This window comes from Saimiri boliviensis, chromosome 5 (assembly GCF_048565385.1).
Source record: "Saimiri boliviensis isolate mSaiBol1 chromosome 5, mSaiBol1.pri, whole genome shotgun sequence".
NCBI classification, from domain to species: domain Eukaryota; kingdom Metazoa; phylum Chordata; class Mammalia; order Primates; family Cebidae; genus Saimiri; species Saimiri boliviensis.
In genome coordinates this window covers 13709363-13737316 of record NC_133453.1, presented here as the reverse complement: position 1 = coordinate 13737316, position 27954 = coordinate 13709363, and the positions used below count along the sequence as shown (strand labels likewise).

The following is a 27954-nucleotide window of genomic DNA, read 5'->3' as shown; positions in this document are numbered from 1 at the left end:
TGAAAACTAATCATTAAAAAATTTAATGATAACACTATCAAAGTATAACTTGTGAATAATGCGGTTATCAGAATTGAAGAGAAGCCCTTAGAAGTGGGACAAACCTTGTAATTCTCTTAGAGAACTGTAACTTAAACAGAAATATACTTATTAGAAGAGGAAAGAAAATGGCTTGTGTGACAAAAATGTCCCAGGTGTTGACTTCTTTGGTAAAATCAAACAAGTATTTAAGCCAAGCAAGAGGATCAGTCCAGCTAGTATTTCTCCTCACAGATGATGAATATCATCTCTAGGATGGCTGGAGTTTTCTCGTGGTTTTGTTCCATGCCATCTGCATGTCCTTACAAGTGATAAAACCCAGAATTTTCCAGTTTCTACTAGTCACAGGAGGTCCCCAGTATCGGTTGTTTAATTGTGATGATGGGTCCTGTCAATGGCATCCAGTAAAATTGGGCACATGGAGAACTCATCTAAAACTGAAGTTTTGTTGTGGTTTTGAAAGGTCCATTGGGATCCAGATTTGCAAAGCATGTCAAGTTATGGCAAAACATATGCCACCCATCTCAAATCCTTCCTTATTATTGCATAACTTTGAAAGCTACTGCTGCAGTTGATGCAATGAGGTTAGAGTTTCACTGACATGATGATATTACTCTCTTCCTCTGGGTGTGACCCGTCTGGTTTCTCATTTGGAGCCGGGCTCTGTAGATCCTTCTGGCATTTGGTTGAGTAGATAATATACATGCTTCTCATTAAGAAAATTCCAGCAATTACTGCAAAATAGCTCCCATATACTAAAAACTGGAGAAAAACAAATAATTAGCCACATATAAAATACGCCCATCTATGTCAATGATAATATGTCATGATACTGTTGGTTTGCTTGGATTATGGGATAACTGAGACTCAGGTTTTTAAATATGGGTAATTTAGGTTGAACAATACTCTCCTATCATAGTAAGAAATCAAGATCAAGTAAGAAAATGTAAGCAATACAGTGACTAAGAGTCTTGGCTTTAGAGAAGTTTGCTTGGGTTAAAATCATAGCCACTGTCATCAATAGTAAAAAACAAAACAAAACAGAAAAACACTAAATCTCATTGATCTATCTCTATGTCTTTGTTTCAAGGCTAGTGCAATGCTACAGTCAATGTCTCCAAGAATAAATTTAAGCCCTGAGGTTACTTTTTACCTGCCTTATCCAGGTAAATGTTGTCTTAGATACAATTACTGTTTAAAACCTACTTGGTATGTTATAATATGATAATTAAGGAATTGTATATATTTTTAAGTTTGCTTAACCAAGGAATTCAGAAATTTAAATATTGCTTGTTGTAAGGCTGAGAAATCTTTGAGGTTACCTAGTTGAAAACAGAAGCATTGCAGCTTACCTGAATGCTGATTGGCAAGTTGAGCCCTCTCTGATCTACTACAATCACAGTCATGATGGTCTGAATCACCAAGGCAATAAAGGTATTGATTCCAAATATCAGGGCATAGCGTTCTACACTCAGATTAACTGCAATCTGAAATCTATCATTAAACACAAATAAGCATTTTAATAATAATAATATACATGGGTGGAAGTCTTAAAAAATAGAAATTAGTGGCCACAGGGGTACTTGTGTCACTCACCTCCAGCTCCAGGTAGTCCAGCAAAGATAGAGTGAGAGATTGTCCGGGAGAAAGTAAGGGAAAAGAACAAGTATCTCTGTCTGGTAATCCAGAGAATTCTTCTGGATCTTATCCAAGACCACCAAAGCAGTACCTCTAAGAGTCTTCTAGAACCACAGTGTTACTGGGCTTGGGGTCCTCCCTAATGTAGATACGGTTTAGATCACAACACCCAAATCATTCTGAATACCTGGAAAGCCTTCCCAACGAGGACAGGTACAAAAAAGCCCAGACAGCAAAGACTACGATAAACACAACTCTTCAGTATTCTGACACTGATGAACATCCGTAAGCATCAAGATCATCCGGGAAAACATGTTCTCACCAAACAAACTAAACAGACATGTTAGATCACAAAACAACTCTTAAAACATACTCAAAAATCAGAAATAATTAATATCAAAGATCGTCTCTGATCACAATAGAATAAAACTAGAAATCAACAACAAGAGGAATTTTGGAAACTATAGAAACATATGGAAATTAAACAATATGCCCCGAATGACCAGTGGGTCAATGAAGAAATTGAAAGAAACTAAAAAATTTCTTGAAACAAATGATAATGGAAACACAACATGCCAAAACCTATAGGACACAGTGAAAGCAATACTAAAAGGGACGTTTATAGCTACAAGTGCCTACATAAAAAAGAAGAGAGGCTGGGTGTGGTGGCCCATGCGTGTAATTCCAGCACTCTGCAAGGCTGAGGCAGATGAGCCACTTGCGCTCTGGGGTTCTAGACCAGCCTGAGCAACATGGTGAAACCCCATCTCTACCAAAAATACAAAAATTTATCCAGCTGTCATGGTGCACGCTGTGGTCCCAGATTCTCAGGAGTCTGAGGCAGGAGGATCACTTGAGCACAGGAGGCAGCGGTTGTAATGAGTAGAGATCACAATAGTTCACTCCATCACTCCAGTCTGGGCAACAGAGTGAGGTTCTGTCTCAAAAAAAGGAAGAAGAAAAGCCTCAAGTAAATAACCTAGTGGCGCATCTTAAAGAACTAGAAAAGCAACGGTAAACCTAACATAAAATTAGTAGAAGAAAAGAAATAATAAACATCAGAGCAGAAAAAAATAAAATTGAAATGAAGAAAACAATACAAAAGGTCAATGAAACAAGTTGAGTTTTTAAAAAGATAAAATTGACAAACCTCTAGCCAGACTAAGAAAAAGAGAGAAGATCCAAGTAAATAAAACTAGAGATGTAAAAGGAGACATTACAACCAATACTCCAGAAATTCAAAGGATCATCAGTGGCTACTATGAGCAAGTGTATGCAATAAACGGGAAAATCTAGAAGAGATGGATAAACTCCTAGATACAAACAACCTACCCAGATTGAACCATGAAGAGATCCAAAACCTGAGCAGACCAATAAGTAATGAGATTGAAGTCATAATAAAAAGTCTCCCACTAAAGAAAAGCCCAGGACCCAATCACTGCTGAATTCTATAAAAGCCTACTATTCTGAAAAATGGAGGAAGGAATACTTCCAAACTCATTCTACCCTTACACCAAAACCAAAGACACATTAAAAACAGAAAACGAAAAACAACTACAGGTCAATCTCTGAAGAATATTGATGCAAAAATCCTCCACAAAATACAAGCAAATTAAATTCAACAATACATTAGAAAGATCATCTATCATGACTAAATGGGATTTATCCCAGGGATGCAAGGATCATTTAATGTATGCAAATCAATCAATGTGATACATCACATCAACAGAAAGAAGGACAAAAACTAGGATCATTCAATTGATGCTAAAGAAAGATTTGATACAGTTCAACATCCCTTCATGATAAATGCCCTAAAAAAACCTGGGTATATAAGGAACATACTCAACATAGTAAAAGCCACATATGACATACCCATAGCTAGTATCAGACTGAATGGGAAAAAATGGAAATGCTTTATTCTCTTAAGATTTGGAACATGACAAGGATGCCCACTTCTACACCGCTATTCAACATAGCACTGGAAGTCTTATCTAGAGCAATCAGGCAAGAGAAAGAAATAAAGGGTACCCACATTGGAAAGGCTGAAGTCAAATTCTCCTTGTTTGCAGATGATATGAGCTTATATTTAGGAAAACTTAAAGATTCTTACCAATAAACGATTAGAATGGATAAATAAGATCAATATATTTGTGGGACATAAAATCAACATACAAAACTCAGTAACATTTCTATATGCAAACTGAGAACAATCTGAAAAAGAAATCAAGAAAGTAATCCTATTTACAATGGCTACAGATAAAATAAAATACCTAAGAATTAACTAAAGAAGTGAAATCTCTTTACAATGAAAACTATAAAACACTGATACAAGAAATTGAAGAGAGCACACACACACACACACACACAAATTGAAAGATACTCCATATTCATGGACTGGAGGAATCAATATCATTAAAATTCCCATACTTCCAAAGCAATCTACAGATTCAATACAATCCTTAACAAAATGCCAATGATATTCTTCAAAGAAATAGAAAAAACAATTCTAAAATTTATATGAAACCACAGAAGACCCAGAATAGCCAAAGTTATCCTAAGCAAAACAAAACAACAACAAAAAAACAAAACTGGAGGAATCACATGACCTGACTTTAAATTATACTACAGAGCTATAGTAACTAAAATAGCATAGTTCTGCATAAAAACAGACATTTAGACCAATGGAACAGAAGAGTGAACCCAGAAATCCAATAGTGAACGCACACACCTACAGTAAACTCATTTTGAACAAACGTGCCAGGAAAATACATTGGAGAAAAGACAGTCTCTTCCATATAAATGGTGCTGAGAAAACTGGATATCCATATGAAGAAGAATGAATGAAAGTAGACCCGCCGGGCGTGGTGCCTCAAGCCTGTAAACCCAGCACTTTGGGAAGCCGAGGCGGGTGGATCATGAGGTCAAGAGATCAAGACCATCCTGGTCAACATGGTGAAACCCCGCCTCTACTAAAAATACAAAAAATTAGCTGGGCATAGTGGTGCGTGCCTGTAATCCCAGCTACTCAGGAGGCTGAGGCAGGAGAATTGCCTGAACCCGGGAGGCGGAGGTTGCAGTGAGCCGAGATCGCGCCATTGCACTCCAGCCTGGGTAACAAGAGTGAAACTCCCTCTCAAAAACAAACAAACAAAAAAACCAAACAAACAAAAAAGAAAGTAGACCCTTATCTCTCACCATATACAAAATCAAGTCAAAATGGATTAATGACTTAAATCTAAGACCTCAAATTATGAAATGACTACAAGAAAACATTGGGGAAATGCTCTGTGACATTACAGTGGGCAAAGATAATTATTGAGTATCCCACAAACACAGGCAACCAAAGCAAAAATGGACAAATGGGATCACGTCAAGTTAAAAAGCTCCTGCACAGCCAGGGAAACAGGCAACCCACAGAATGGAAAACTGCAAACTACCCATATGACAAGGAATTAAAAACCAGACCATCTAAGAAGTTCAAACGACTTGATAGGGAAAAAAATCTAATAATCAGATTAAAAATGAGCAAAAGAATAGATGTATCTTTAAAGACATACGAATGCCAAACAAGTATATGAAAAGGTGCTCAACGTCATTGATTAGAGAAATGTAAATCAAAACTACAATGAGACATTATCTCACTTCAATTAAGATGGCTTTTATCCAAAAGAAAATAAATGCTGTTGAGAATGTGCACCTCCACCTCCCGAGTTCAAGTGATTCTCTTGCCTCAGCCTCCCCAGTAGCTGGGATTACAGGCGCTCACCACCGTGCCCAGCTAATTTTTGTAGTTTTAGTAGATACGAGGTTTCACCATGTTGGCCAGGCTGGTCTCGAACTCCTGACATCAGGTGATTCACCTGCCTTGGCCTCCCAAAGTGCTGAAATTACAGGCACAAGCCACCATGCCCAGCCATGAATTTTTTTTAATGCAAAGAAATGATATAATCCTACTTTAATAAAATCCTCACATTAAAAAAAAGCAACCCAAGATACATGATTCTGATTTTTTTTTTTTTTTTTTTTTGAGACCGAATTTTGCTCTTGTTACCCAGACTGGAGTGCAATGGCGCGATCTCGGCTCACCGCAACCTCTGCCTCCTGGGTTCAAGCAATTCTCCTGCCTCAGCCTCCTGAGTAGCTGGGATTACAGGCATGGGCCACCATGCCCAGCTAATTTTTTGTATTTTTAGTAGAGAAGGGGTTTCACCATGTTGACCGGGATGGTCTCGATCTCTTGACCTCGTGATCCACCCTCCTCGGCCTCCCAAAGTGCTGTGATTACAGGCTTGAGCCACCGCGCCCGGCTGATTCTGATTTATTAATCTGAGACACTTCTGTGAAGAAAATAAACATACCAACTAATTTTTTTTTCCTTTGTCAGATGATTTTTTTTTAGAATGCTCATATTTCTGTGTTGCAAATTGTTTATAAAACATTTTTTTCACAAATTAAAAGCAAAACTTGATGAAGCTTTTGTTTCCACTTCTTTCATGCGATTTGAAATTTAAATGTTTCTCACCTTTTTTGGTTAATAGCAAAGCGTATTTTCTGCAGTCAGCTTTAGCTGTACTTACATATGAAACAAGATGGTTTTTAAATCATTTTCTTAAAGAGAAAACAGAAGCAAAAACAATGGGACACTCTAAATCTCAGAAATCATTTTTACAAAATTATTAAAAACCAGACCTGGCATAGTGGCTCACACCTATAATCCCACCACTTTCAGAGGTTGAGGCCAGTGGATTACTTGAGCTCGGGAGTTTGAGACCAACCTGGGCAACATAGTGACACTCTGTCTCTACAAATATGAAAATTAAAAAAAAAAATTAACTGGGCATGTTGGTGTGCACCGGTAGTCTCAGCTACTTGGGAGGCTGAGGTGGGAGGACTGCCTGAGCCCAGGAGGTCAAGGTTGTGGTGTGCTATGATTGTGTCATTGCAATCCTGCCTGGGTGAGACCCTGTCTCAGAAAGAAAGAAAAGAAAAACTACTTGATTCCATATATGACTGCAGCTAAAGGTTTCTTGTTATCTTTGCATCTACTTTTTTTTAATATCCAACTTTTAAATAACTTCCCTGAGAATCTTCTGTGTCACAAAAGTCTGTGCCTAGAATTTCACAAGTAACCAAATGAAAGTAGGGATGAAATCTAAACGGAACTATTTAAAAGCAGATGACGTCACATTTTATGTGGAAAACTGCCGGAAATAAATCAAAACCTGACAAAGGTGCTGGATGTGGTGGCTCACACCTGTAATTCCAGCACTTTGGGAGGCCAAGGCAGGTGGATCACTTGAGCGCAGGAGTCTGACACCACCCTGAGCAACATGGTGAAATCTCATCTCTACAAAATACAAAAAATTAGCTAAGCATGATGGCACATGCTTGTTGTTCCAGCTATTCAGGAAGCTGAGGTTGGAGACTCACCTGAGCCTGGGAAGTCAAGGCTTCATTGAGCCATGGTCGCACCACTGCACTCCAGCCTGGGCAACGGAGCAAGAGGATGTCTCAAACAAAACAAAAGAAAAAAAAAAAAAAACCTGACAATGTATCACTGCTTTTGGTTTATAAACTTACAGAACTTTTTTACCTTGATGACTAAATGTATGTTGTAGCAATGTTCAGAGAGCAAATAGTTAAATGAAAAGCTGGCTTAGTTGTGTCTAATTTAATATAAAGTAGTCAACATTTAATATTGCAATTGACTAAAATCCTTCTGAAATTCTTAGAGGAAGTTCAGGAAGACAGAAGAGAGAGGAAGACTGTTCAGTTTTAGGAGTGGTTGCCAAAACTTACACTGCTATGGTTATAAGAAGCATATAGCTTGACTTGAATATCAAATAGCCAGCATAGCATGCCCAGATGTTGGCTGTGTAATGCATGAGCAATAGAGAACCAGCATTGACAACTGAGAAGACCGCCAGAGCCAGCTCTCCCAGAAGGTCCCAGTTGACTTTCACAAAACCCACTGCAAAGGCAGCCACAGCCCCTGAAAAAGAAACACTGAAGACAATCAAATATAATGACTTTGCATGCAAGAAGTATCAACACCCTCTCTTAAAAACCCAGGTCTCGGGTAATTCTAAAAGATGAATATATTGCTGTCACAAAATTGTGTGATGGACCTGAATGCGGATCTATCCTTTCCTCAACCGTGTTTTCTTTTGGCTTTTCTTTTCACTTGCTATTCTTTTGACCATTGAGTCATCACACTTTTAACTGTGGTAAGTATCAACTACATACCAGGCACTGTACTCCACAGAGGGGCCAGAAAGATTCCTAACCACAGCGGCGTGGGGAGGAATGATACATTAACCTAGTCACTCAAAACAATGTGCAGGAATGGAAAAAGATGAAATAAGTTCTCTGGGAATACACCTGGCCTATTTGCCTTTCTTTTCTCAGTTTTGTTGTAAGTCTTTTTCAGTGATGAGTACCAGATGTGCTATAATGATAGTTATAGTCTTTGTTCCTTGTTCCACCCAGTTTTAGTCTTTATTTTTAATCTTTAGTAATCTTAGGCCAGGCATGGTGGTTCATGCCTGTAATCCCAGCACTTTGGGAGGCCTGGGCAGGCGGATCACCTGAGGTCAGGTGTTCGAGACCGGCCTGACCAACATGGAGAAACCCCATCTCTACTAAAAATACATATATATATATATGTATATTATATATATGTATATTTATATTTATATATATAGCTGGTTGTGGTGGCACACGCCTATAATCCCAGCTACTTGGAGGGCTGAGGCAGGAGAATAGCTTGAACCCAGGAGGCCGGAGGTTGTGGTGAGCCGAGATCATGCCATTGCACTCTAGCGTGGGCAACAAGAACAAAATTTTGTCTCAAAAAAAAAAAAGTAATCTTAGTCTTATTTCCAATCTCCACTCTAAAGTCTTCAACATCTGACCTAATTTACTTGAGAAGCTTTGGGTGAAAATATCTATATTGACTTACAGAGTTCAAGAAATCCAATAATTGCCAGTAATTAGGGTTAGTAGGTCCTGTTCTCTTTAACAAAAATAAAAGGTATTTAGGGCAGAGCTCAGTGGCACATTCCTGTAATCCCAGCACTTTGGGAGGCCGAGGTGGGAGGATCACCTGAGGTCAGGAGTTAGAGACTAGCCTGGTCAACATGGTGAAACCTGGTCTCTACAAAAATACAAAAAACAGTGTGGTGGAGAGCACCTGTAATCCCAACTATTTGGGAGACTGAGGCAGGAGAATTGCTTGAACCCAGGGGACAGAGGTTGCAATGAGCTGAGATCATGCCACTGCACTCCAGCCTAAGCGACAAAGCAAGACTCCATCAAAAATAAATAAATAAATAAATAAATAAATAAACATTTAAAAAGGTATTTAGGTTTTAAATTACTACACTAACATTTTATTAGCTTTCCCACATATGGTCATGATTACAAAGGGGGAAAAAACTATTTTCCCCCAACAAATTTGGAATGTGGGAGCAGTAATTTCAGTGAAGCAATTCGGGCACAGTCCTGGTTTTCAGGAGTTAATTTGAAGCTTTCCAAAAGGGAGATAATAGTACAATGAAGGTGACATGAATTTTTTCTAAAACTTTTTGTAAATGAGGGTGGGGCAAATTCTCACTTCCTAAAAATATCTTCAAAGTCTCATTTGACATTTAAGCTTCCCTTTACTAGGAAATAAATATTTATTGTAGATTAAATTTCAAAAAGAGATTTCCCTCTGATATTAAAATCCTGACTTACACAACTCTTCCACCCCTCATTTAAATATTATGAGAAAGCTGCTTTTGAAAGTTGCTGGTGTATAGCCTACAATTATTATAGGTGCATGCTGGCTAGTTCAAATCCTGTGTTAACAATACTCTCAGTGAGAATTTGGAATCCTTAATTTGTTTTCTAAAACAATAAAAATATACACACACATATTTACATATTTTGATATTAAAAATAATGCTAAAAGAACAGGGCATGCTATTAACCCTTGTGCTAATGATGAATTAGAATCTTAGGGATACAACTAGAATTTCATGGTTTGGTGCTAAGCCCTGAGCTCTTAAGATTTACCTGTTGTAACTACAACACAATAGAAAGTCATGGTATTCTTATTTTTCCAGTGACTGTCATTCTTGATTGAAAACAGTTATTCTGCCCTCTGAACGGAGCTAATTTGCTGCCATGAAGTTCAGTACCTTTTGGTAAAGTCAAAAAAGGAAGAGAAAGTGACATTTGCTTACCTCCAAAGGTTGCAATAGCTTCTACTGCCCCATTATAAATGGAAGAAAGTTGGGATGGTGCCTTGTAATCCCACAGGATTTGAACATAGTTCACAACCTGGTTAAAACCTGCCGTAGCAAAAGCCCACCACAGAGACCAATACAAAAGACGTTTTGAGGAGTAGCACTCCTTCAAATCTTGGAACCACCGTGCAAAAACTTCCAAAGTCACATTGCTTGGTTTCAAGCTGTTTGGCTGGCAGTCATTCAGCTTCCCTGAGGTGCTGGGTGCTTCTGATGTGGGTTTCTGCTCTTCACAGCCTGGTGCTTCACCTTCACGAGTTTCCTTTAACACTGCACTCACACTTGATGACTTCTTTATTTCTTTGCTGGGTTTTGCATGAAAAAACATGCTCTTCTTGGGCATTGGTAGGAAAAGTGAGCAAATGAAGGCTACAGAGACAGAGGCCAAGGATATGACGTTGAGGTAAAAGTACGATAGGTTCGCCAGGGATACCAAGAGTTGGGCCAGCACGGACCCTGCTGTGTAGGCGACCAGCGTGATGCTCCTGCAGTAGCCGCTCACTCTCTGATAGTGCTCAGGGCTGACCACGCTGTATATATAGGCATAGTAGGCCACCTCGGCGGCGGTGACCATCCCGTAGAAGAACTCTACAACCTGCATGGTCTTCACTCCTTGGCCAAACAAGAGCAGCAGCCAGGTGATGATGAAGCTAATGCCTTGCAAGATGATGACTGGCTTGTAGCGGACGTAATCGGTGAGGACAAACACAGGCAGCAGCAGCACCAGGTAGGAGTATGTCCAAACAGGGAAGATCTCATTTGTCATCTGCAATGTTGGTAAATTGCATGACCACGAAGTACTAGTACTTTACTAAGGTACCTGTGGTTTGTACCTCAAATTCTGCATCCAATTGGAAATTATTTGCATTATGGAGAAACATAATGAGAAAACCGATTTTCAAGGAAATCACTAAGAAAAGGTAGTCTCCTTTCCCATTGGTAAAAATTTATACACTTAGATATATCCCAGTAGAAGACTATATTGGCTTAGTGTGCAATCAGAATTATATATTAAGTTTACATAGTATGTACAGGCAGGGGGTGGTGGCTCATGCCTGTAATCCCAGCACTTTGGGAGGCTGAGGTGGATGGATCACCTGAGGTCAGGAGTTCAAGACTCACCTGGTCAACACGGTGAAACCCCATCTCTACTAAAAAATACAAAAAAATTAGCCGGACATGGTGGCAGATGCCTGTAATACCAGCTACTTCTGGAGGCTGAGGCAGGAGAATCGCTTGAACCTGGGAGGCGGAGGTTGTGGTGGACCAAGATTGCACCATTGCACTCCAGCCTGGACAACAAGAGTGAAACTCTGTCGCAAAAAAAAAAAAGTAGGTACAGGTGAGTGAGTAGATGAGTTAAAAAAATTTGGGGATGCTTCCAAGTTTTTCAGATTCTTAAAAAATACCGTTTTCTTCTTGTTCAAATATTAGCGTTAGATAAAAGACTACAATGTTAAAAGAATCCAATAGCCTTTATTTTCATGTGATCTATCACTACATCAAATATTTCAGCCCTTCCAATGTCTGGAAAGATATGGGAAGATAGGGAAAGAATAAATAACTTTGCCAAATTACAGACTAGAAGCAAGTAATATATCTCATTTTCCTTCCTGGGCAAATTTGCTAGGTTCCCAACCTTCCCCCCGCTCCCCCTAACAATTCTGCTGATTTGTCTATACCTCAGTTTAAGATGGGTCATCTCACACATTTAGACAGAAATGCATGGGAATCTCAATTTTTATAGTAGGAAGGACTGGAATTGCTGATCTATGGGGCATGACCGGTGAGTGCAGCAGCCTCTCAAATCACTGAACTTACCCACCTTGACACCTGTATCACTGAGGTTGCTGGAGAAAGTAGGAGGGCACAGAGCAAAGACCACACAACTGAGCTGCTCCGTGGAGGGAGGGTCTATTAACTGGTCCATAGTTGCAGCAGAAGCAAACCCCCATGGATTCATTGAGTTGCTTCTGCTCCTGCATCTGTTCTTTGTTGTCTTAATTGTGGCATGCTTCAACGTGAGCAACTCTGAAACGGGGCTGTCCCTAAGTGATCTGATACTACAGAACAAGCTTGCCTTTCTGTCCTTGCCACCTCACCACTGGAGGCACCAATTAACCTTGCAGATGAAGCCACACAGTTTACATAGTGTTTTCAAGGTAAGGCTGGAGATTGTAAAATCAGCCCAGGGTAGTTTTGCAGTTAGGTCAGTGCATTTTCTTGTTATACTTGTTATAAAGAAATATGAGGCCAGGAGTGGTGGCTCATACCTGTAACGCCAGCACTTTGGGAGGCCGAGGTGGGTGGATATCTTGAGGCCAGGAGCTCAAGATCAGCCTGGCCAACATGGTGAAACCCTGTCTTTACTAAAAATGCAAAAATTAGCTGGGTATGGTGGGTCATGCCTTGTAGTCCCAGCTACTTGGGAGGCTGAGGCAGGAGAATCGTTTGAACCTGGGAGATGGAGGTTGCTGTGAGCTGAGATCATGCCATTGCACTCCAGCCTGTGACACAGAGTAAGACTCCATCTCAAAAAAAAAAAAAAGGAAAAAGAAAAAGAAAGGCGTTGATCTTTTAAGTAAGAGAATCTGGCATTCCAGAGAAGGAGGCAGGGGCTGGGAGATAAAGCTGTTAATGGCTCACCTGCTGGTAAATGGTGTCATAAAGAAATACCACAGTTCTTTATGAGATCCTGCTTATTAGCAGCCTGTGAGTTTATTTAGATCTAGATCCTGTGCCTGACAGTGATGCTGTTTTAGGATTAGTATAATAGAATCAATGGAGACCTGAAAGGTTCTTATCATTAACACAAATGTTAGAACTCTATGCAAGTTAAAAATCTGATAACACATGTAATGTGTTTTGGCTGCAATTTTTTTGCAAGTATGAAGGGGAAATAGTCTGAAAAGTTCTATTATATGAAAAATATTACAAATATCAGGCTCATTAAGCTCAATGTATTCATCTTATTTCAAGTTGAGTGAAGCCCTGTATCCTTGTTCAAATCCTATAAAATTAAAACATATACACACACATTAAGATATGTATATATGTTAACTTACCTCTGCACTGGTCAGGTTTTTATCTGGTCCAGATAAATATGGGATAAGAAATGGTTCTGAGGGTCTCATCATGGAGAAAAAACCAAATGTGCAGAGGATCACTGTGGGGTAAATCCAGGAATTGCTTGGTGAAGTTTTATAAGAATCCATGGCTGATCAAATGGAAACAAAGAGAAAATTAAGGGATGTTTATTCTTTCTAGCATCTTCCATGTGATGAAAAACTAATTGTTGTTGTTGTTAAATGAAGTCTCACTCTGTTGTCCAAGCTGGAGTGCAGTGGTGTGATCTCGGCTCACTGCAACCTTCACCTCCCGGGCTCAAGCGATTCTCCTGCCTCAGCCTCCCAAGTAGCTGGGATTACAGGTGCCCAGCACCATGACTGATGATTTTTTATTTTTAGTAGAGATGGGGTTTCACCATGTTGGCCAGGCTGGTCTTGAACTCCTGACCTCAAGTGAGGAAATGGATTGAAATTCAAGCTTTAGAAATAAAGCCCAATAGAGGATCTCATTTATCACTGCACAGGAACAATAAACAAAAACCCAACAACCATTTTATGGTGGCTATATTTGAAAACATCTTGCCTTCTCATGTGAATTACCATGTGCTTGGAAAATTCACGAATTCCTCCACATTTTAGCTCAAGCTTTACCTTGTTGTAACTCTTAAGAGATTTTTGAGGGTCCTGCATGTGGTTAATTTCTCTCAGATAATTTATAGGCAGAAAACTAATTTGCTGTATGATGCTTTTCTGCATACTATCTCCTTAAATCTACATAATAACTGTAAAACAGATATTTTCCCACATTCTCAGAGGAGCATTTGGAAGAGCCAAGATGCCCAAACAGTGGCTTCAAATGACATGATCAAGATCTGAATCCAGGTCTCCTTTCTCCCATCAGGAACCTTTCACCCACTCCACTCTCCCTCATTCTGTAGGCCCCCTCAGCTGCTGGTATTAACCTAATGACAACCACAGTGAGGGGAAAAACGTGTATTTATAAACACATTCATACTAAAGATTATGGTTTCACAAAGAGAGCTTTTAGGGTCAATTACAGTTTGAAAGCAGAGGAGAGAAGGGGAAAAGCACTCTCATTTCAGAATAGCAAGTCACCTGGGTGGAATTCCAGGAATCCAGTGGGTAGGGAAGGTAGGAAGGGGTTGGAAGGTAGGAAGGACCTACTGGGTGACAGCATTGTGGCTTGCCACTCACCCTACTCTTTCTCAAGGTGACCCCAGAGAGCTGTATAATTCCTCTGTTAAGTTTTACAGGGTAAATGTTGTTTATGTCAACAAAGCCCTGGATGAAGCAGTGAAGAGGTAAAAGCAATCAGATTTTGAAACCAGGATCATGAATAATGCTGACAATGTGAAAATTTTGCCAAAGGCAAATTAGAGTGACTGTTCACCTGCTCCCTTAGCCCAGAAAACAGGGCTTTCTCTTCTTCCTGGAATGCTGCTAAGTTTGCTGGCGATTTCTTTGTTGTTAACCATCTTATAGGATGGCTGTCCTGGACGGGTAATGACTGAGGCTTGGTCATCTTCTGAGGAGTGGTCTTGCTGGGGTGGCATCTGCTGGCTCTACATCCATAGTATCCAGAGTGTCCTCTCCATCCTTGCTGACCATGGATTTGTTCACTACATCCAGGTATCTCCATGCATCTGAGACCTCGGGCTATGCCATGATGATCCCCAGGCTGCTAAAAGCCTGCTGGGTTGTCTATCTCTTTGTTTATATGGTTCTAATACTGCTGTCCAAATCGATTTAGTCGTGAAGGTCAAACAGAAAGAAACTTACATAATACATGCCCTATTAAAGCTCAAGCCCAGGAGGGCAGAGCAGGTGGCCTGGTTCACCGCTTTGTCTTGAGTGCCTAGCATAGAACCTGATACATAGCACTCAAGGAAGATGCTGAATGAATTGAAAAAACAAGCAGCTATAGCCTACTTGAAGAAGGATAAGGGTGGACAGAGAGAAGTGTCAGGTACAGGCAAGAATCCAGAAGTTAGGAAAGGCAATCTTACAGAAGGAAGCGTATGAGTCATGCCTCGCCACTGAGAACAAATGTAAACGCTGTCTGCTTTTCCCGGTGCTTCACCTCACTTCCTAGCTTCATTCCTTAGGGGCAGAAAGATCCTCAACTCTGCAAGTGCTTTGCCATTTATGACCAGGACTATGATAATTGAATTACTTATGCAATCTTTTAAAATAATTTTTACATTTGGAAAATGATTTAATTTTTTTTCAAGCATTCTGTGAGGCATAGAGAGGTGGTATGGCTGTCACTGGACAGACTGGGAGATGGAGGGCTAGAGGTAGTAAGATTTGTGCTGGTTTTCACCTTTAACAAACGTCAGAGCCTAGACTTGGTTTCAGTTTTCCTAATTCCAAGTTCAGCTATCTTTCCTCCTATGCTCTGTTGAGAGAGCCTGGCTATATCCTTAAAATTCCCATGATAAACTGAGCATGGTGCCCAGTGCTTTGGGAGGCTGAGGAGTGTCACCTGAGGCCAGGAGATCAAGGTGACAATGAGCCGTGATCGTACCACTGCACTCCAGCCAAGGCGAGAGTGAGACCCTGTCTCAAAAAAAAAAAAAAAAAATCCAATTTCAATTTATTTTAAAATAGTGATTTTCATATTATTGTGTCAATGCAATTTAGTACGGGGTTGCAAACAGGATGATGATGATGATGATGATGATTATTATTATTATTATTATTATTCTGAGATGGAGTCTTACTCTGTTGCTCAGGCTGGAGTGCAGTGTTGCAATCTCAGCTCACTGCAACCTCTGCCTCCTGGGTTCAGGTGATTGCCCTGCCTCAGCCTCCGGAGTAGCTGGGATTACAGGCACCCACCATGCCCAGCTGATTTGTGTGTTTTTAGTAGACACAGGGTTTCACCATGTTGACCAGGCTGGTCTTGAACTTTTTACCTCAGGTGTTCTGCCTGCCTCAGCCTCCCAAAGTGCTGAATTACAGGATTTTTTTAATGGTACAAAAGATGTTAATTATCAGAATGCATTGCAGAGAAAGGCTAAGCTTTTTTTCTGAAACTTCTGTGTGGGTCATCAATATATAAATACTAATAGGTGATCATAATGTCCACCATCTTACTATGAGACACAGCACTAAGTTAGAAGTTGTAGAGGAAGACTGGGCTCAGTGGCTCATGCCTGTAATCCCAACACTTTGGGAGGCCTCACCTTCTAATGTGAGGACATGAATTGACTTGATTTTCTGAGTTCATACCTGTGAAAGCCAGATGTTTACCTTTCCCCTTCATTTTCTGTGCATTCCAGATCACAAGATAATCCTTTTAAAAGCTGCTCCTGTAGTAGTAATCCTCACCCATTACTATAAGCTCCATGACTTTTTAAAAAGGTATAAGAACACCGTATAAGCAGTAGATTAAAAAATTTAAAAAGGCTGGGTGTAGTGGCTCATGCCTGTAATGAGTCAAGTGAGGACGACTGCTTGAGATCAGGTGTTGAAGACCAGCCTAGACACAGCGAGGCTCTATCTCTTAAAAGAATAAAAAGGACATACACATTCATGTATCTTTATAATAGAATGATTTATATTTTGGGGGTATACACCTAGTAATGGGATTGCTGGGTCAAATGGTATTTCTGCTTCTAGATCTTTGAGGAATTGCCATGCTGTCTTCCACATGGTTGAACTAATTTACATTCCTATCAACAATATAAAAGCATTCTTTTTTCTCCACAATTTGGCCAGTGGAAACTGAATGATGAGAACACATCGATACATGGGGGCGAACACACACTCTGGGGTCTGTCAAGGGAACAAGGGGCGGGGGGCGGAGAATAGCTAATGAATGCTTGGCTTATATTTAGGTGATGACTTGATTTGTGCAGTAAACCACCATGCCAAACATTTACCTATATAACAAACCTGCAGACCCTGCAGATGTACCCCAGAACTTAAAATAAAAGTGGATGAAAAACAAAGATTCAGCTTGCTGTAGTGGAGCATGCCTGTAATCCTAGCTACTTGGGAGGCTGAGGTGAGAGGATCATTTTAGGCCAGGAGTTCGAGGCTGCAGTAAGCTATGATCATGCTGCTGCACTCCAGCTTGGGCTACAGAGTGAGACCCTGTTGGAAAAAAAAAAATGCAGAGAGAAAAAGAGGACTAACTATGAACACGTGTCCCACCTGTGTTGTCTGGGAGGATCACATCCCCCACAACAAAGTATTATTCTAGAAGAGACCGTTTTTTTTTTTTGTCATTTTTCCATTTATCATTCCATTTTGACCTCTGCCTCTAAAAAGCGCTCTAAACTTCCCTTTGCTTCCATTGCTTCTAAGGTGAGGACATGAATTGACTTGATTTTCTGAGTTCGTACCTGTGAAAGCCAGATGTTTACCTTTCCCCTTCATTTTCGGTGCATTCCAGATCACAAGATAATCCTTTTAAAAGCTGCTCCTGTAGCAGTAATCCTCACCCATTACTATAAGCTCCATGACTTTTTAAAAAGGTATAAGAACACCGTATAAGCAGTAGATTAAAAAATTTAAAAAGGTTGGGTGTAGTGGCTCATGCCTGTAATCCCAGTGCTTTGAGAGGCCGAGGTGGGTGGATCACCTGAAGTCAGGAGTTCAAGAACACCCTGGCCAAAATAGTGAAACCCCGTCTTTACTATTAACACAAAAATTAGCCAGGCGTGGGGGCGAGCACCTGTAATCTCGATACTTGGGTGGCTGAGGCAGGAGAATCGCTGAACCCAGGAGGTGGAGGTTGCAGTGAGTCGCGATCACGCCACTGCACTCCAGCCTGGGCAACAGAGAATGACCGTGTTAATAACAACAACAGAAAAAGGCACATTTGCCAAACAAAAGTCAGCCTATCAGGCTCTCACGATTTGAAACATGCAGTGAAGTTGCCAAAGTAAAAAGGAAGGGTGAATTCATCAGCTGCTCCTTTTAGCAGAGACTCAGAGCAGCTAAATCCACAACAGACCTTACCTTGGTGGCCTTGGACACACAGGAGAGTTTGCAGTGGCACAGCGTTAGCTACAACAGCAGATGGGGGAGGTGAACCCTGAGCTTTGGCCTTGGCTCCACTCCGGAGCCACAGTGATCCTGGGCAGGTCACAGTCTCCCTGCTCCACCTGCACCGCAGACCAGAGTGCACCTGCCTTCTGATCCTGTTGCAGCACACCACGTGGGCCGTGAAGAAAACAGCCATGGACACTGTAGGGATACACAGAGGCGCTGATCCAGCCGGCACCTTTGACGTTGAATGAGCCAACACCTTTGCATGGCAAGTGGCCACTTCAATTGCCGTGGAACTGACGTGTTCTTTTCTTCTTTTGCTGCTAGGAAAGTGATTATTTTTTGCCCAGGCGCGGTGGCTCATGCCTGTAATGCTACTACTTTGGGAGGCCAAGGCAGGTGGATTGTTTGAGCTCAGGAGTTCAAAACTAGCCTGAGTAACATGGTGAAACCCCATCTCTACATAAAATACAAAAATTAGCCAGGCATAGCGAGCGATGTGTGCCTGTAATCCAGCTACCTGGGAGGCTGAGGTGGGAGGATCGCTGGAAACTGGAAGTCAGAGGTTGCAGTGAGATGAGATGGTGCTTCTGCACTCCAGCCTGGGCAATAGAGCAAGACCCTGTTCTGAAAAGATATAAAAATACTAAAACAATTTTAAAAAATAATAAAAATAATTATTTTTCATGTTGTGAAAAAAGCCACAGCTGTCCCACCAGGGATGGTTCACTTCACTTCTCTGCTGTTCAGCCTCCAGCTTCTCTCAATGTCTATTTTTTTTTTTTTTTTTTTTTTTTTTTTGGAGACAGAGTCTCCTTTGTCGCTAGGTTGGAGTGTGGTGGTATGATCTCAGCTCACTACAACCTCCACCTCCTGGGTTCAAGTGATTCTCCTGCTTCAGCCTCCCGAGTAGTTGAGATTACAGGTACACGCTACCATACCAGGTTAATTTTTTGTATTTTTAGTAGAGACTGGATTTCACCATGTTGGCCAGGCTGGTCTCGAACTCCTGACCTTGGGTGATCCACCCACCTTGGCCTCCCAAAGCCCAGGATTACAGACGTGAGCCACCACATCCAGCCTGAATCTCTGCTTTGAACCCATTGCCACATATTCCACATAAGGCCACACTGCTTACTGCTGCCTCCCCTTCTTTGGGGTGTGTGGGGTGCCACAGCCATTTGAAAAATAAATCTTGCTAGCATACCTAATCCTACTTCATTTGAAAATGCTCTTAGGTTTTTTTTAAATCTCCCATAAAATTTAAAATTTATTTGTATTTTGACTATGAATGCATTTCGCAGAAATGGCTTCTCATGATTTTTGTTTTTATCTACCTTGCAACCTATTATATGTTTGCAAAATTTCTTTTACTGCAGTCTATTACATGCTTGTAGTCTCTTGGTGTCAGAGTTCAGTTTTTTTCTTTCTTCTTTTATTTCAATTATGACCATGTTATTGGCTTTTCCATTTTTAATCATCTCCTTAAGTAGTTCTTTCCACCTGGCAGCCAGGCACATTGGCTCATGCCTATAATCCCAGCACTTTGGGAGACTGAGGCGGGAGGATTGCTTGAGCCCAGGAGTTTGAGACCAGCCTGGACAACATAGCGAGACCCTGTCTCTATTAAAAACAAAACAAAACAAGCAAAACCAAAACAAAACAACAACAACAAAAAACCCCCCAAAACCAAAACTTTCCAGCCGGCTGCAAGTTCTTTCATAGACAAATGCTTTACCAATTGATTGTTAAATGTCCAGCTGATTTTTGATACTATCTCTGAAACTCCCAATTTTCTTCTAGTAACTACAAGATAAGTTCATTTGTCATCCTAATTCTGTGGTACAGAAAAATTAAGAGTTTTGTTTATTTGTTTTTAGTGGGAAACAAAAAAAATTACTTCATTGCCAGGATCCCTTTTGGAGTGAGTTACAAATGAAGGCTGGAACTCACATCTCCTGGGTCCGCTGCTGTATTTCCTTCAGTGAGCCTTAACTCAAAGAGTCATTGTGCAGATTAAGCTCTTTCCATAGTTGTACAAACACCAATGTTCAAGTATTGTTTGCATATGCATTGGGGAATCATATTAGACCTAAGCTAATTTACTAATATTACTGTTTGTGCAAAAAGAAAGGCAGCTAAATGCCCATTAGACAAGGAATGAATACACAATGATAAATTTTGGCAACCAACACTAATTAGCAATAAAAAGGAGTGAACTATTGCAAATACTTGAATGAATATTAAAATAAAATTGCTGTGCCAAAGAATCCAGACACAAAAAGGCATGATTTCATGAATATATAAAGTTCTAAAATATGCAAAACTTATCTGTAGTGATGGAAATTGGATGCGTGGTTGCCTGGGTGTGGGGTAGGGAAGACAGTGAGACAGTGACGGCAGTAGAGCACAGGGGAACTTCCTGGGGTGACCAAAACACTCTACACTTTGATTGTGGTGATGGTTACAAACATTTGTCCAAACTCATATATTAATACTATACACTTACATTATACATTTGCTTGTTTGTAAATCGCACTGCTATGGTTTGAATATCTGTCTTCTTCAAAACTCATGTTGAATCTTAACACCAGGTCCGGTGCAGTGGCTCTCACCCATAATCCCAGCACTTAGGCTGAAGCAGAAAGATTGCTTGAGACCAGGAGTTCAAGATCAGACTGGTCAAGATAGCAAGAACACAGTTCTGCAAAAAAATTAAGTAAATTAGCTGGACATGGTGGTACATGCCTGTAGTCTAAGCTACTGAGAAACTGAGGCAGGAGGATCCTTGAGCCTAGGATGTCAAGGCTGCAGTGAGCCATGATTGCACCATTGCATTCCAAGTTGGGCTGGAGAGTGAGACCCTATTGTAAAAAAAATTTTAAAAAGAGGTGGGGCTTTTCAGAAGTGATTCGATCATAAGGGCTCTGTGCTTATGAATGGATTAGCTCATTCATGAATTAATGGAATCAAAGGTTAATGGATTAATGAGCTATTATGGGAGGGGAACTTGTGATTTTCTAAGAGAAAGCCCTGAGCTAGCAGCTTAGCCCTTGGACCATGTGATGCCTGTGCTGTCTTGGAATTCTTTACAGTCCATACCAGGAAGAAGGCTATCACCAATGTGCCCCCTCAACCTTGAACTTCGTAGCCTCCATAACTGTAAGAAATAAAATACTAGGTCAGGCACGGTGGCTCACGCCTGTGATCCCAGCACTTGGGAGGTCGAGGGGGACGGATCAGGAGGTCAAAAGATCAAGACCATCCTGGCCAACATGGTGAAATCCAACATTAGCTGGATGTGGTGGCACATGCCTGTAGTTTCAGCTACTCAGGAGGCTAAGGCAGGAGAATTGCTTGAACCCAGGAGGTGAAGGTTGCAGTGAACCGAGATTCCAGCCTGGCAACAGGGCGAGGCTCCATCACCAAAAAAAAAAAAAAAAAAAAAAAAAAAGAAAGAAAGCCATTTTTTAAAATAAATTTCCCACATTCAGGTATTGTTATGAGCAGCAGAAAACAGATTAAAATAAAAAGACGTACTTCAATAAAGATAATTTGAGAAATAATCACTGATACATGGAAGAAAATAAACCAGTCTCAAGCATTATCCTGTATACAAGAATCTAGACACAAAAAGGACATAACCGTAAAGATTCTGTTTATGCCAGGTCCCAACTACTTCATGCTCACAAAATGCGGCTGGGCATGGTGGCTGATGCCTGTAATCTCAGCACTTTGGGAGGTTGAGAGGCAGGTGGATCACGAGGTCAGGAGTTCGAGACCAGCTTGGCCAACAAGTGAAACCCCCATCTCTATTAAAAATACAAAAATTAGCTGGGTGTGGTGGCTCGTGCCTGCAGTCCCAGCTCCTCAGGAGACTGAGGCAGGAGAATTGCTCCAACCTGGGAGGCAGAGGTTGCAGTGAGCTGAGACCACGCCATTGCACTCCAGCCTGGGTGACAGAGTGAGACTCCTTCTCAAAAAAAAAAAAAAAAAAAAAAAAAAAAAGACAAAAGAAAAATCGCAACTTCGGTCATCCCGGAGGCAGGGGTAGGTGAGAACTGATAGTAAAGGGCACAGAGGAACTTTCTGAGTTGACAAAATATCCTATATCTTGATGGGATATAGTTACATGAGTGTATACAATTACAAACACTTCAAATCTTTGTTTGCATGTAGATTATACCTCAACTTAAAAAAATGCATTCTACTCTCCCTCCTCCAAAGCATTTTACTGTGCTCAACTCTCTCTAGCTCTGGACTTCTAGCGGTGCAGTGACTAAGGTTATTTTAAATTCCACATCAGGGTAAGGCCTCCATATAATAAGAAAACCAAACAGGATCTTTGAAATTGAGTCTGTCCCAGAAAATTTCCGATGAAAACATGCCCATAAAGCAAAGATCGGACAGGCCAATAAAGCTTGTAAGTTTGGCCACGTATAACATTCTTCAATTAATACAGATAGAATAAGAGTTACCTGTTTTTTTCTGTGCCCAGTGTTTCTTTCTTTCTAAAACCATGCTGGTTTCCTGCCTTCAGATCCAACTTCTTCTCTTTCCTGCTGCCCACCACTATGAAAATCCCAAGCACAACACCCCTTCCTCTCCTTGGCGTCTCTCGTCTTCCTCCTTCAGAGACAGCTGCCAAGAGCAATAGCTTTATACGCAGAAGCCCATCCTCTTCTGGTGGCTTTATGTACTGGAGCCAACCCTCTTCTGCAGCCAATGTCATTTGAAATCCCATTAAAAAAAAAAAAAAAAGCAGACACCCAGATTCAGATCTTTCTGAAACACAAGTGATCAGAGAGATAATAACATCTTCCCCTGACTATTCTTTTTCTTTTTTGAGACAGAGTCTCTCTCCATTGCCCAGGCTAAAGTATAGTGGTGCAGTCTCCACTCACCACAACCTCTGCCTCCCGGGTTCAAGTGATTCTCCCACCTCAGCCTCCCAAGTAGCTGGGACCACACACAGGTATCCGCCACCAGGCCTGGCTAATTTCTGTTTCTTTAGTAGAGACAGGTTTCACCGTGTTGGCCAGGCTGGTATTGAACTCCTGACCTCAAGTGATTCACCTGTCTCAGCCTCTCAAAGTGCTGGGATTACAGGCATGAACCACCTTGCCAGGACTTCCCCTGATTATTCTTACTAAAGTAATCTAATTTAGCTTCTGTAGAGTTTTGTGCTAAGTGACCTAGACTCTCAAAAAACTGCAAAATAGCCGTATCACCCATTTATAAACCTTTATAATCCTTTATGTCAAAGTCCACCCCCTGACCAAAAAAAATAAATCTTTGCTGAAATAAAGCACTCCACACAACTTCCAAATATGTGAGCTAGGCCCAGATATCCAATATGTGGGTCAGAATAGTTCTGTTGTTTGTTTTTGTAAGAGAAGAAACAAGTGATTTATTTTTTATTTTTAGTAAAGATGGGGCTTTGCCATATTGACCAGGCTGGTCTTGAACTGGTCTCAAGCAATCTGCCTGCCTCAACTTCCCAAAGTGCTAGGATTACAGGCATGAGCTACTGCTCCTGGCCTAAGTGATCTTTAAGATGCTTCAGATTTTATTTTCTCATATATGGCATCATTCCTTTTAATTTGTGTGAGGTATTTGCTGGTAAATTAGTCATTCCCTTCCAAATTCTGTTTATTCTCTATGTTTATGTTCAGATAAATCTAGTATTAGGTGCAGCAGGAAGAATATGCATAAGAAAACCATAAAACTTATGGGAGCAGCTTAGATAGTCAACTGACCCTAGCCTGGGCAAAATAGCGAGATCTCGTTTCCATAAAAAATACAAAAATTAGAGGGCATGGTGGCTCATGCCTGCAATCCCAGCACTTTGGGAGGCCCAGGTGGGTGGATCTTGAGGTCGGGAAAGTGAGACCATCTTGGCCAACGTGGTGAAACCCCGTCTGTACTAAAAATACAAAATTAGCCGGGTGTGGTGGCATGTGCCCTTTAGTCCCAAGTACTTGGGAGACTGAGGTGGGAGGATTGCTTGAGCCCAGAAGGTCAAGGCTGCAGTGAGCAGAGATCCCGCCACTGCACTCCAGCCTGGGTGACAGAGTGAAAGAAACCCAAAAGCCAAAATCAAAACAAAACAAAAAACAAAAAAAGGAAAGTCAGATGACCATCTAGTCATTGAGATGCAGTGGAAGTAACTGATTAGATACATTGAGAGAAGGTGAGGTTGCAGGGAAAAGTTCAGACTAAAGAAAAATGAAGGGGAGCTGCAGTGGCTCAGGCCAGTTGTCCTGGCACATAAGGAGGTCAGGCTACAAGTCCAAGGCCAGCCTGGGCAACATAGAAACCTCTCATCCATTGAAAAAAAAAAAAAAGAGTAAAGAAAAGAAAAATTAGGAATCATTGGAGCTATTTAACAACTCTGTAAATTTTAACAACGGATAGCAATGTTAAATACTTTATTATCTATAGACATGCAAATAAGGTTATCCAGTGAAGGACAAGTCTTCCTTTCCCCATGAAAAGCCAGTTTCAATATTCCCGGACTATATTTCAATATTCAATATTCCTGATCTACAAACATACCCATTCTTTGGATTCTTCTTTAATCTGGCTATAACAGCCTCACCAGTTTTGTAATTAATGAGTGCTGGGACTCTGAAGCCGATACCCCAAAATATGGGACTTTGACATGCTGGAGACCTCAAGGTCTCTCTGACCTTTCCTGCTCCCAGCTTGACAAAGCCTTTATCTGCTTGAGATCCAGACCCACCAAAAGGAACAAATGTTTATTTTCCCTTCCCTGTAAGACCAAGAATATACCCACACCTGAACAGACCCTTTCACAAGATAATGTAGCTTCTTCTCTCCCCTGACCCATTCATTCTCCCTAGTAAGCACCTCAACAGAACTGCTCTTCTCCCTTCCATAACCTGCCAGAATGGTCTAGAAGCTTCTGACACATGTTGCAGGGTGGGGTAATCAATCACTCTGATTCTCCCTGTGTGTATTACATAGACGTGTATGCATTTACCATTACATGCCCTTAAGAGTCTTGTTGCTCTATTACCAATAATGACTGAAGGAAATTGGTATTTTTGTCCATTTCAGCTACTACTAGGATAATCTTATAAATTATTTGGAAAGTTATGTTTTGGTCCATTTAATATATGTGCCTCGATGAAAAGAACACCTTTTGCCACAGGGGACACCAATGTTTCAATATTGATAGGAGCAAAACACATGAGAGTATTTTATTTTATTTTTTTGAGGCAGAGTCTTGCAGAGTCTTGCTCTGTTGCCAGGCTGGAGTGCAGTGGTACGATCTCGGCTCACTGCAACCTCCGACTCCCAAGTTCAAGCCGTTCTTCAGCCTCAGCCTCTAGAGAAACTGGGATTACGGGTGCCCACCAGCTGGCATGGCTAATTTTTGCATTTTTAGTAGAGATGGGGCTTCACCCGAAGGTCAGGCTGGTTTCGAACTCCTGACCTCAAGACCTCAAGTGATCTGCCCGCGCAGCCTCCCAAAGCTCTGGTACTACAGGCGTGAGCCTCCAGCCCGGCCTGAGAGTACTTTTAGAAAACATTATTTCTTTACCCTTTTCAAACCTGAAGCACTCCAAAAGTCCCAACCTGTTGCGCATTTGCCGCAGCGACATTGATTTGGTAAATAGATGTCACACTGTTATTTGATGACTTAGGTTATCCTTTCCAGCAGTGTTATTGTAAGGTGTAGTGTTTCTTTTAGTTTCAATTAACTAAATTTCAAGTGGTTTCCCCAAAAAACCCTGCTCTCTTAAATTCAAACTCACCTCTATTTTCCTCACTAGGAAAGACCTTTTTTCCATCCTTGGATTGGAATTTGGAATTCTGTGCTAAAGTGCCTTTCAGTTAAAATCTGTGAACGCGGGTTACAACCTTAGGAGGTGCCGGCACTTTACGAAAATCGTGGTTTTGTTTAATCTGCTTCCCCAGAAGGCTGCGAATGGGAATTCCAGACAAACCCACTTGGGTGAGTCACAGCACGCGAGCTGTGGGTGGGCCTGCTCACGCGGCTCGGAGTGCAGCCCAGGCCGGCGGATCCAGGAGCCCGCCCCCGGCTCTCCAAACCCGGGAAGAGAGAGGCGACACTGCCGAGAGCGAGGGATGACGGTGCTCCTTCAATTAATTCGCCCCCGTGATGTTCTTACCTACACAGAGGGGCCTCTGTTCACCAGATCGCTCACTTGCGGTACGACCCCGCACCCGCAGCTGTTGGATGGATCCGGGCGCTCTGGACAGGGGCGGGGTCGGGGGCGGGGTCGGGGGCGGAGCCTGCCTGGCCGGGAGCCCGGGCCCACGCCCCCACGTTTTGCACACGCGTGTCGGGGCCTCCAGACCTTTCATCGCAGTGGGGAAGCCCAGGTTTCCCTGGGCCAGGGTCGGTTTTCTGGGCAAAAACAGCCAACTCCGCCGAAAGGAGCAGCTTAAGTAATACGCTGACATTCAGCATAATGAAGCAGGATGGCCTGAATCCAACGTCGATCGTTTGCTTTATTTATAAATAAGTCCTTTCTTACGAATCCAAGGCTGGCTGTGACCTCCACTCTACACTGAAGAAAGTGAGGCAGAAGGAAGCAGGCCTCCCCTTCTCTTACCCCTCCCCTCCCCCTCCCCTTCTCTTACCCCTCCCCTCCCCCTCCCCTCCCTTTCCCCCTTCCTCCCCTTTCCCTTTTCCTCTCCCCCCCTCCTCTCTTCCTTTCGTTTCCTTTCCCTTTCCTTCCTTCCTTCCTTCCTTCCTTCCTTCCTTTCTTTCTTTTCTTTTTTTCTTTTTCTTTCTCTTTCTCTCTTTCTTTTTCTTTCTCTCTCCAAGACGGCCGTTGCCCGGATCCAACGGGTCAAGCTGCTGCTGCAAGCAGCACAAAGGCATCGTGGACCTCACCGTCCGCACCCCAAGGAGCAGGGTGTGCTGTCCTTTTGGAGGGGCAACATGGCCAACGTCATCCGCTACTTCCCCACGCAAGCCCTCCACTTGGCCTTCAAGGATCAGTACAAGCAAATCTTCCTGGGGATGGCGGGGGGCGGGGGCAAGCACACACCGTTCGTTCCGGAGGTAACCTGGCTCCCTGCGGTGCGGTCCGCACGACCTCCCTCTGCTTCATGCACCCCCTGGATTTCGCCAGAACCCGCCTGGCAGCCGACTTGGGGAAATCCGGCAAGGAGCGCGTGCGTTCCAAGGCCTGGGAGACTGACTGCCTGGCGAAGGTCACCAAGTCCGACAGCGTCCGGGGCCGGTACCAGGGCTCCGGCGTCCACGTGCAGGGCATCATCATCTACCCTACCGCCTACTTCTGCGTGTACCACGCGGCCAAGGGCATCCTCCCCGACCCCAAGAACACGCACATTGTGGGGGGCTGGATGATCGCGCAGACAGTGGTGCGCGTGGCGGGTGTGGTTTCCTACCCCTTCCACCTGGTGCAGCCGCAGAGAATGATGCAGTCCCGGCGCATAGGAGCTGACATAAGTACACGGGCACCGCCGACTGTTGGAGGAAGATCTTCAGAGACAGGCGGGCAAGGCCTTCTTCAAGGGTCCTTGGGGTAAGAGGGGCGCCTTCCTGCTGGTCCTGGACGACGAGCTGAAGAAGGACATCTAAGGGCCTCCGTGGCCTCCTCTACACACACATCAAAGGAACCAAGAGAACCACGAAGAATCCTCATCCATGCAGACCATCGACCCTCGAGAAATTCCAGTCGTCTTTTTCCCAGCCGGATCCTGCCTGTAGATGGCCAGGGAAGGCTCTAGAAAAGGGGCGCCTTGTGATCCAACCATCAGCACCCGATGCCATGTCTTGATCACTGGGGGAAGGGAACCATGGCGTCTCGCGGGCCCACGGGTGAGAGACACTCCAGTACTCAGACCTAGAGTCCAGATGTTTGCAGGAC

At 42.3% G+C, this 27954-nt stretch overlaps 1 protein-coding gene and 1 pseudogene across 13 annotated transcripts; one reads left to right on the top strand and one right to left on the bottom strand.

The window, feature by feature from the left end:
* SLC19A3 (solute carrier family 19 member 3) lies at nucleotides 1-26305 on the bottom strand. Of its 13 annotated transcripts, none has more exons than XM_074398935.1 (9): nucleotides 25843-26295; nucleotides 22537-22774; nucleotides 20568-20762; nucleotides 18579-18685; nucleotides 13034-13185; nucleotides 9906-10734; nucleotides 7477-7669; nucleotides 1392-1533; nucleotides 1-801 (listed from the first exon to the last, which is right to left on the bottom strand). In XM_074398935.1, the coding sequence occupies exons 5-9, from the start codon at nucleotides 13181-13183 to the stop codon at nucleotides 625-627; spliced, it is 1491 nt and encodes a 496-aa protein (XP_074255036.1). In that variant the 5' UTR covers nucleotides 13184-13185; nucleotides 18579-18685; nucleotides 20568-20762; nucleotides 22537-22774; nucleotides 25843-26295; the 3' UTR covers nucleotides 1-624. The 13 variants fall into 13 exon arrangements, 12 of the variants coding, with proteins under 12 accessions (XP_074255036.1, XP_074255030.1, XP_074255031.1 ...); XM_074398929.1 differs by lacking the exon at nucleotides 18579-18685 and adding an exon at nucleotides 18029-18256; XM_074398930.1 differs by lacking the exon at nucleotides 18579-18685 and adding an exon at nucleotides 18029-18256 and having other exon boundaries at nucleotides 26221-26295.
* On the top strand, nucleotides 26177-27891 carry LOC101050195 (ADP/ATP translocase 3-like; annotated as a pseudogene).
* Nucleotides 27892-27954: the final 63 nt, after the last annotated feature.